Source organism: Hippichthys cyanospilos, chromosome 14, assembly GCF_059441005.1.
Source record: "Hippichthys cyanospilos isolate Australia breed blue-spotted pipefish chromosome 14, RoL_Hcya_1.0, whole genome shotgun sequence".
Classification (NCBI taxonomy): domain Eukaryota; kingdom Metazoa; phylum Chordata; class Actinopteri; order Syngnathiformes; family Syngnathidae; genus Hippichthys; species Hippichthys cyanospilos.
Window position 1 is genome coordinate 5,873,024 of NC_142382.1, and position 11,121 is coordinate 5,884,144.

At 39.7% G+C, this 11,121-nt stretch overlaps 1 protein-coding gene across 1 annotated transcript in view; it reads left to right on the forward strand.

Moving 5' to 3' along the window:
• Nucleotides 1-10,827, forward strand: part of LOC148412687 (uncharacterized protein C14orf132-like) — a 36,707-nt gene extending 25,880 nt beyond the window's left edge. The window contains exon 2 of the mRNA XM_088433117.1: nt 7,618-10,827. Coding sequence (XP_088289243.1) covers nt 7,618-7,854 — 237 coding nt within the window. The 3' untranslated portion in view covers nt 7,855-10,827. The remainder of the gene's footprint in view (nt 1-7,617) is intronic.
• Nucleotides 10,828-11,121: the final 294 nt, after the last annotated feature.

Sequence of the window (11,121 nt, forward strand, 5' to 3'; positions counted from 1 at the left end):
ATTTACAGTACTGACCAGTTCATTCAAATGTATGTATAATGAAACGATCTTCCACTTTAAATGATGCCCCATTTACCATTTCCAAAAAACTGAAATAAAAATATACAAATGTCAAAAAACAATGTTTTTTCGGTGTCGCCTCTCAGGTTTTGACAAACAGGTCCAAACAGCACAGATCATGTTACACTTGTTCTACTGAGTTATGCGATTTATGAAAAAAGGGGAGAGACGAACCCGCAAAGATCAGAAGAAAGTGAGAGAAAAAAAAATAAATCAATGAGAGGCGATGCTGTAAATATAAGCAGGAGGAACCAGGCTTGAAAGAAGAGGTCTCAACACAACTGAGAGGGTGAACAAGCTTCTTTAAAACCGCCCCACAAATCTCCTGGCAGATTTACAGTCAGACGTTGAGGCGATACAAAACAGTAACCCCGGACACATTGTTTGCATCCTTTTGTTTTCATCTGAGTCTTGAATAGAAGAAGCAGTGTGTGTGTTTTCATATATGGAATTGTTTTTGTATTACTTAACACCAATCAATTAGTTGTGTTTTTTCACAGCAGGGCTCAATTACAATACCTCAGTAATACTTTGTTTTTCAGAACTAAAATCCCTACAGATGGAAATTTCCCTCAAATTACATTCTCAATCATCTCGTGCTCCTTATAGTTAAAAAATACGATGCCGTATTGACCTTAAGAGAGTCTACTGTTAAGAATTATTGTTGCAGGGACTTTATATGGCACAACTAGTGTAAGTAACCTTATAACAAATACCCCAAACAGAAAGAAATCTCCCATGATGCATTGTGAGAGCAAAACTTGCCTTGCAGGTAAAAAGTAAAGGTGCGGTTTCATCCTGTCATCAACAACGGGAGTCTATTTTTCACACCGCAGGGGTCCACCCCAGCGGCTGTGTTGCTCCCCGCATCCCTTGTCCTCCGAACAACTTTGTTTCCTGACGACGACACGAGCCGACTCCCTTTGAGACTCTTTTCATAACATCATCGCCGCAGGCAAAAACGCAGTCACATGAGAGAAAGGGTCTCTTGTGGGTTTTTGGATTCCTTCTATCGCACAATATTTACATACGCACATTGTTTACGGCCATGTTGTGAAGTCAGTTGAGCAAGAACTGAACTGGTGGTGGGGGAAATTACAACTCATCCATGTCACGCCATGAGAGGAAGGATGAAATGAAATCCTCTTACACTGTATCGTTCCTCTTAGACTGCCAGTAAAATCTGCAATTTTTTCAGGTACTCGAAATCGAGGGTGCCAAATTCAGGGGGAGTATTAGAGTCATAGCGGTTTAGCTTTGATACTGTGATAAACAATGAATAAGTGAAGTAAATCTTACGTGATGCACATGGATTAGAGGTGGAATGGTTCACAAAATGTACGATTCAGTTTGATTTTCTGTATTTTGGTCAAGGTTTTTGGTTTGGTACACTTGGCCTTTCGACCTGATATTTTGTGTTTTCAAGCACACTGTAATCTCTCTTGATACACCGGAGATTTTGTATTGGAGAGGTACAGAATCGGTATGCTGGTCTCACTGTCAGTTCGGGGACTCAAAATCCTGTACCACAGTACCACCAGTCTCTTTAAATTCTTGGTAGGTGTAGCAGATGTTCTCAAAACTAAAAAAAAGTGATGAAATAGTACAAAAGAGTACCATCAATGCTAGCTGAACACTGGCGTTGCCCAATAGTGTCAGTGCTGGTTGTCTATAATTAATTCTACCGTTTATTGCTGCCTCGTTATAAAGTCTGACAAAACATTCACAGCTCTGTGAGCAAAGATTTCCTAGACTCTTTAAAATTCATCTTTTCATTGGTAATATGTTTTGTAGTAGTTGTCAACCGTAGTTTGATTAAAAACTGGGTTTTAATTACGCATTCTGTGTGCTTTCCATCGCCAGGGGTACCGGAAGTGACGTTATAATTGCTAGGAAGCAGGCTACACAATAGAGATACTGCAATGTCCTATGCGCTACACTGAATACTCAATGGCGAGCAATGCGTTTGAAATTAAGAATTTAGATTGAAGCCTCAAACCATCACCAACAGACGTTGCTAAACCACCGCGAAACAACCGTCAAATCCCTATTCACAGGGCTTTTGCGTCACCATGGCGTTGGAAAAACCAGAAGACGTGACAGTGCACGATTCAAGCCACGGTTGACGGATTCATTCATGTATTTAGCAAAATGACTAACAGGAGAGGAATCAAAGCAACCGTGAATGAATGCTGCGGACAAATGTAAGCAAAATTGAATTTAAATAACCATTAATCAAGGCCTGAAAATTGCTGTTGAATATCTAATTTACCTGCCAACCCATCAAATACCCCAACTCCTGTGAAATATGCATTTCTAAAATAGAATTTGTTTGTCCATTGGTTCACTGCATGCACCACATGCAAAAATCCCAAGCGCAAGTTGATTTAATTTAATTAGTTGATTTGATTACGAAGCCCTGCCTCCCCGAGTGTAAAAACTATGGCTGGAAGTGCTGTGATTGTTTATATGCTTAGCATATTTTGACAGAAGCGCGTCACAGAAAGCCAGAAAGCGTTTTCACGGTCTTCTTTAAAACAACTGTCACAAGCCATCACTGCGATAGATGACCTAATGAAATCTATTTTTGCTGACAACAACAAGGACCTATGTACACAGGGACATGTCCATTCTGTGAGAATTTGACAGATGGGTTAGTTTCATGTTGTAAATGGGGAGAACATAATGTGACAGTAGCAGCTGCCAGGACACATTCCCCTCGCTGCGGATCGCAAATAGTAAACCATCTGGCTGAAGATCACAAGGACTTGTGTTTCGAAGGGAAACATATCCCATGTAGAATGCGGCTATCGTACTAAAAACAACAGCGGCCCAATATTCAAGCGGGCCGTGTCCGTCGGTACGAATTTTAAAAGGTGTGTCAGTCCTTTTGGATACACGGCACGGGGGTAACGAGATCCGACAGGAGCGTTTCTCGCTGTCGGCGCGAGTTTCTTCCGCTGGAACGGATAAATTTGGGGATATCCGGATGGAGATCGCAGGACGTTTTAGTTTAAGGGAAACAAGAGCGCAGAGTGTGTTTGCCAGAGCTTTTAGCTCTAGCTGACTGGAAATTTCGGGTGATGGGACATGTTAGTTTTATGGAATACAGTTTGAAAAACCCTCTGCAGATAAATGGTTGTGGATAGTCATCAAGAAATCGAATTCAAGGTTGAGTGAGCCTAAGTAACCTTAACCCTAACCCAAGACCGCTCTGAAGTCAGAAATATTTTACTTAGCAGACCAAAGTTGTCCCACTCCATTCTGTACACGATAATCGCGTTTTCAGTTTTCTCTCCGAGTGTGGCAACAACCCAATCTCACTTGGTTTATTTACATTTCACCCCTTAACCCAGATGACGACCAAATCTTGGTTAGGTCAGGCTGCATCAATTTGGCATGGCTCCACAAATCAGAAGTTGAGAATTTTACCACATCAGCTGGAAAATTTCACATTTCCAGACTGCAAACGTATGAACAAACTAACCACTGAAGAGATAAGCAGGACTGTTACAACGTTTTTAAGTGGTTAGTAGATAAACAATGTTTCAAAATGCCAGGCACGGAGGAAAAAAATCAAACGAAGGCAGCAGTCACTGAATATTTTTGGTTTTCTGATATCTTACAGAACATCTGAATCAAAGGTCAAGAATTTGAATGTAGTATATGATTTTTTTTTTGCATGGTGAAAAAGAAACACGGAAAGCCAAATAACGTCATTTTTGGAACTATGGAACTTCATTTTTGGAACTGAACTCGTCTATTTTTAAAACGTGAGAGCTCAACTTTGAAGTAGTCCAAGTGAAAGTAACTTTCATCCGTCCACTTTGCTTGGCCATCAGGTTCAAATATTAGCATACGGAGCGCCATACCGTACAGTGCGAGTGAAGCCACTGATCCACGAAATGTCAATAAGCATGCGTTCAGTAATGCATAGGGGATGACCTTCTCCAGCCCACTTAAGAGCTAAGATACTTCGGAACGCCGAGGTCTCGGCTGTATTTCCCCACGTTCCATTAGTCATCGGCCTCTTGTTGCATTTATGTCGTGCGCGAGATCCTCCTGGGATTTAGAAAACAGACGAGAGGCCAAAGAGGACTAAGCGATATCGACGTATTGATGTGGCGTATATATTTAGGCATCCAGAAAAGAAGACGTCGACCGAGACAATTAAATATTCAGAGGCAAGCGACGTCGACCGGAATCTTCGCACACTTCATTTTATTCAGAGCACTTCCCAATTTATGCAAACAGCTCGCTTCTGTGGACAATGAGTTGCTGAATAAAACATCCATATAAAGAATGTAGACAGGGTTGAGAGCTTCCGTTCGAATTAGACTAAATGTTGGAGCAAGTCGGCGGAACAGAAGCTCGTTTTGAGCAATTAAAATCAACAGCGTGTTAATATGAACTGAGATTTAGCACTTTTATTCTTTACTTTAAATTGTTTTAGATATAAGGACATTTTAATCATACAATATCATACAGGGACGCCATTTGTGTCCACAGAAGTGGACATTTGTTTTTGGTCAATATCTATTGACTGGACTACGCGTTTACGAAATCCTAATGTGCTCACTCGAGGACATCCTGGCCTTTCAATGATGTCTGATGGGTTTGAGTGGGATGCAATTAAGACTTTGAGCACCATTGACGTGAAAAGACGTCAAAAGGATCCCTACCAAAGAACACCGTTGACGTCGATTAACGCAAGCTACTTCTTTTTTTTTCTTTGCTAGCTTGCTGAGACGAAATCGAAAACGCAGCAAAACACATGACTAAACTGAGTCTCAGGAGAATATTCTGAAAAAAAACTATAAACATGAAAATTTACAATTTACATTTACATTTCAACCAAAAATCACATAAAATATAAATTTGATGTGACACCAAACGTATTTAGTTGAAGGTTTATTTATAAGATGTACTTGACAAATTAAAGATCCAATAATTAAGCAAAAAATTCATTGATAATCATTCTTGATAATTATCAAATATCATCATAAATGCATACTAATTATCATTGTGTTGAATCAAAATAAGACACTGCTGGTTTCATTTCAGTGTGCAAAGGATATTTTAGCCAATTTCATGAGATGATATGGAGCAATATTATTAATAATATTCATTAATTAATATGATGAATCATAAAAAAGGTTAAGCTCACTTTCTGGAAATTCAATTAAAAGTATTGTTTTTTTAATGAAAGGACAGAAACTACAACATAGTAAAAATCCGATTGATCAACAAAATTGTCAACAAACTAATCAAGCATACAAATAATTGTTCATTGCAGTGCTATACAATTTTAGTTTTTTGCCGTTCAGCTAGTTCAAATAATAAAATATATCATGCAACTTATTTTTTTTCATGATTTCAATAGTTTTTAAGGTTTCTTTAATGTCATTACACCTGGAACAAAATGTCACTTAGTCTCTAAAACAGTAAAATAGAAAATATATATAATACGTTTCAGGGATGCACACACGCATGCACACACTCAAAAACCCCTAAATTGAATTCCAGCACCCATATATATATATATATATGTGCACGTGTGTGTGTGTTCATTTTATAGTTCATTTGCTGCAGGCAAGTTTTACAATATCACTAACTCCCTTGGTGGCAAATATATAATCCTCTGTTCCCGGAACCGCCCCTACTACGTGGGGTAACTTTTATAGATGTGAGATACAGTACATACCAACTGAAAAGTACAGTCTCTAAATTGCATTGACTTTGTCCATGTGTGTGTGCGTGTCTGGAGAGAAAATTCGGGGCGGGCGCAGGTTAGCTATACGCACTGCACGCTTGTCTGCCTCCATCATGCTCATGTTAACAGCAGGCGCTCCACAGGATATGTCATGTCATTATTCACCACCAGGGGCCAATGAAGGGAGCGGAGGAAAGAGTCTTCCCCGGCCCGAGTGCCAGGGAAGACCTGGAGCGTATGTGTGTGTGTGTGTGTGTGTGTTATTTGTGCTTGTGTGTGAGAGAGAGAGAAAGAGTGGTGAGCAAATGAGGAATCATGAATTTCTGTGTATGCCTGAGTGCAACATGCCTCCGAGGTATTTATAGCATTGTTTTTCAGCTGAGTTTTCCAGCTGAAGCCCGCCACGCAAAAAGTCACACACACACACACACACACACACACACACACACACACACTCCCATCATCAATGCAAGCGTATTGAAATCTCACCCACCTACACCTACACACCCAATAGGAAGTTCGTTCTGCTCTAATGACTGAATTGTCCAAAGCAATATATCATTTTTTGCTTTCCACGAGTGAATTATTAATTCTGGTTTAATCAAGCACTGCTTGTGAAATGTATACACACGCGCACACGTGTGAGTGAGAAAGATCATGATGTAATGTTGGTGACTCAACAACACTTCTCGAAAGCTAACACACTTGCAGGAATTTTTGGTAAATGTTTCGTTCGGGGCTGCACGATTATGTCCAAAATAATGATTATTTTGGTCAATATTGAAATCACGACTATTCATTATGTTTGATTAAACATGTTTATTTTTTGCTCTTTTTCGGGTTACGACGGTCTCAAATTACGATGTTTCGAGGTTACGAACTCGCGCAGTAAACAATTGGCCAACGCCATGTAAGTGAAATGACATATTATTAAGCAGTCTAAAAACGGCGAAACGCCAACGAACGAGTGCAATGTTCCATTTTTGGGTTTTGTTGATGTAATAAATGTGACGGTCGGGATGACACGCCCCCCCGCTGCCTTTCTTGCCAGCAGCGAGCATGTCCCACAGCTTGTAACCGAATGACTCGCTGGCGAGCGCTGGGGCAAAAATGGCCGCCGCACTGTTTCCGGTTGTGCGGCCCTTTAAAACAAGAGTTCACTACAAAATACACCGAGTCTTAAAAACAGATCCACGTCCTAAGTTGAAGACCCTCTGTACTTACAAATAATAATAAACTAAAATAAATAAAAGTAAGAAATAATCAATGGCAAAAACCTGGCACACAGGGCAACACAGCTAACTTACTTGCTGAGTACAAACCAATAAAAAAAATGAAGCCTACTTAGAACCAAGCACATCATTTACTTTTAAGGGGACACTGTGTAAGATTTAGACCGTTTTTCAAAACGGACAGCAGGAGGGGCTGAGAAGAAATGCCATCCCCCATCTAATATAATTTAATGCTAACTAGACCTACAATTATATTTACAATATACCGTTGGTCATGGTAACACATTTATTTGCAAGTTTTTGAAATGTATAATCTTTTTTTTTCCTTTGGAATGAAAAACAAATTTGAATCCCATCCCTACTTGAAACTCAATAAAAGCTCCTAGTTTTAGTTTGATTTAACGCTAACTAGACCTACGATTATATTTACAACATACCGTTGGTCGTTATTAACACATTTATTCGCAAGTTTTTGAAATGTATAATCATTAAATGTTTTCCTTTTGAATGAAAAACTCATTTTAATCCCATCCCTACTTGAAAGTCAATAAAAGCTCCAATTTTAGTTTGAGGCCATGCGAGCAATTCCGCTGCCATCCTCTCCTCTTTCAGATCCCAGTTATGACGGGAGCCTTCATGGACTCGTCGCCGAACGACGACTACAGCGGCGAGCACTCGCTCTTCAACTCCTCGGCCAGCGTCCACGCCGCCGCCTCGGCGGCCTCCGTGCACGGCCAGCCGGACGAGTCGCAGTCCATGTCCAGCGACGCCATCTGGCTGTGGATCGCCATCGTGGCCACCATCGGAAACATCGTGGTGGTGGGCGTGGTCTACGCTTGCACCTTCTGAGGAACAAAATTCCTTCTGAGCCCTTCCAAATCTTCGATCCGTCTTTTTTTTCGAGAGCGGGCGTGTTCCCCCGACGGAATCGTCAGACTCCCGCTTTTGTTGGATTCTACGATTCGCGGATGATGCGTCGTCGATAAAAACAAGAAAGCTGTTCCCTCCGCTTAGAGGAATGTTACTCCCGTCTAATTTTCTTTCCGTGTCTTCCCCGAAGAACACGCTCTCGCTCGCCAAGCGGGGACGCGGACGGAGGTTAAATGGGGCTTGGGATTCGGGTTGATCCGGGGACGTGGCGACCCGCCGTCGCCACAAAGCAATTTAGGCCAGCGCTGTTTAATTATGCCCTCCAACACGGATGGCGAATGTTAAAACATTTAGAAGGCGCTGGGATTATCTTCATTCCGAGGCGGCCCCGAGGCCCATTAGGGCACATGTAAGGAGACTCTGTGGAGCACCCGCGGCGTGGACTTCATCGTCACTGAAAATCACGTGACTTTCAAATCCGAAGGCCTAACTGTAACAAGGCAATAATTGAATTCATCCCTAAATTTTTAGGCTTTACTCGCTTTATCTTATCTCCGCAGTGGCCATTGCTCATCTTTGACAGGGTTGCCGGGGTGTCGGACCAACGGTACTGAAGCTCCTCCTGTTTTGGCGGACAGTCTGCTTTCCGTGACCTTGCGGCGTTCTTTCGGATGGTTTGGGGGAAATATTGATTTTGTTCAGTTCGGATTCATCTGAGGCAGTGATTCTCAAAGCGGGGGTCCGTCAAATAATTTGGGTTTTTCATGAAAAACAACAAAAAAACGTGTTCAGTTCGTTGTTTTATATAAATTGTGAAAGTATTCATGACGCTTCAATAAAGCAATCAGTTCAAACGGTTTAATATATTTTTTAAAATGGAATAATATTGAAATATGTCCAAATGACCCTAACCCTAACCCTAAAATTGCTTGCTAATAAGGTGATAAAGCGATATTTTATTTTATAATGCTGCGTTTGACTAAATAATTGGCAGTAAAAGTTAGGCGGAAATTGACCCGGTTTGTTATAATGACGAGTGGAATTTGCAATTTTTATTTTCTAAACTTCAGTTTAGGCTGAAAATATACAAATATACTTGTCGAATTGAATCCGTTGATGAATAAAAAGGGGACGTACGTTTGGCTAAATTTTTATTAATTTTTTTTTTTTTTTCCCGCAAACATTTGTAATGGGGACCTTGGAAAATTTGCTTTCTAAATGCAGTCCCTGACTCCAAAAGTTTGAGAAGCCCTGATCTAAGGTATAATGCGTTTTCGCAAAATCAGGCCTACGTCTGAGAAAATGAAAATCGAGATATAGATATATTCTAATTCTACACTTAATTCGGTTGAAAAGGACATATAATATATAGATAGGTTAAAAATCGACAAAGTTACAGCAATTTGAATGTTGCCAAGTTGAAATCTCTAGTTTGAAGAAAAATGCGTTTTTTTGCACGTTCGTTTTTTAATGTTCTACTTCAAATAAAATTGTATCCCTTTGGCTGCTGGGATTTGACTGTGGAAATCTTAAGCGGGTTGTTCTTGTAGAAATCCCAAAACGGACATCTCAAAAAATCGTATCGTCAAAATAAACTGGCCAAGAATTGAAAGAGATCCAAGATGGCGTTATCGACATTTTCAAATAAATGGAAAGCAGAATATAAAAAAGAGCTCTGCGTACAGCTTTTGTATTGCATCATATTCAATCGTTGGGTTCACATTTAATCAATGGCCTTTAGAAGTGAAATGATAATCGATTAATCGACAGCTATTCTATTACCAAATTAACCGATATGTGTTTTAGATAATCGATGAATTGTTTTGAGATGAAATGTTTGGAATTTCAGCTTCCTCACAGGAAATATGGACAACTTTCTTTGTCTTGTATGAGTGTTAAATCAAAATAAGACATTTGCAAAGATCTGATTTAATTTTGGAATCAAAGATCAATATTTCGGCAAATTCTGCGACGTCACCGACGACGCCATAAAAAAGGGTTTGTAATTTTATCCTTGTCACTTAAAAACAAAATTTCCTCTATGAATGAAAGGATGGAAATCAAAATGTTTATAAAATGGATTCATTGATGATATTGTTTGATGGATGATTAAGAAGAAAAGTTAATGGACACTATGGATGGGTAAGTACCAACACCAGGTATTGGTATTAGTCCTCGCAACAGAATCCGATACCAGTATTACCAGTATTGTCCGTTTTACAGAAACGTCAGAAAAACGTCAGAAAATCAAAAGAATTTGACAAAACTAGCCGTTTTTCTTTCATGACGCAGCAATTTTGCCGTATCGCCGTGTGAAAAAAAATTGACGTAATCAAGTATCAATTTTCCAGCCAAAGACGCTGTTTATTTTCCATACACTTCCTTCACAAATATACGAGCTTGTTGCCTTTGTTCAAGTCCACTTGTTGCTGTTTGTGTTTACGTTTTTTATTTCTCCAACATGTGAAATGAGTTTAGCCTACTTTGTTTTCGTAATCACATGTTACGATGATATGAATATACGATAGCCTACACCGTTCCGATGTTTCGTAGCGACTTCCAGTGGTGTCCGCATCCTCGACGTGAGCGTACTTGCGAAATGCTCTTAGGGGACTTTTCAAGCCTGCTTTTTAACGACTGGTTGATGTACAGTATCAAAATATTTAGACCATGTTATAAAACACCCACACGATACTCCTTTTGTAAAGATGTACGCTTTTAGAAACAACACTGTATACTGTTTTTCTCTGCTGATTAAAAAAAAAAAAAAAAAAGCTGCGATATATAGCCGTGGTGAAGTTTTGGCGGCGGCCATTTTGACACGGGTTGTTCGGAAGCCGTATTTTTGTGCACCCCACCAAGTCTGTAACATTCCTTATTTCTGAAAAACGGACGAGGCACAAAAGCAATGTACAATGATCATATGTTCTAGTAAAACAGTTATTTCTGAGACATCTGACTTATTTGACTTGTATTTACCGTATTTGTTTGATAAATATGGTCAAGCAGTTTCAGATTCATGCAGGAAAACTTGAAAAGGAGTCAAGTGGCTTATGTCGGATTTATTAAACTAAGGAATTGCATTTGTAGCGATAGCTTTTGGAATATTTTATCTATCAACTCCAGACGATAAATCATCTGTTTTATTTCTGTTTCATCCGTCCCAATATTGCGCCATTAATGAAAACACACATCAGTACAAAATTCAACAAAATAAAGATATACAACTCTTAATTTGAAAATAAA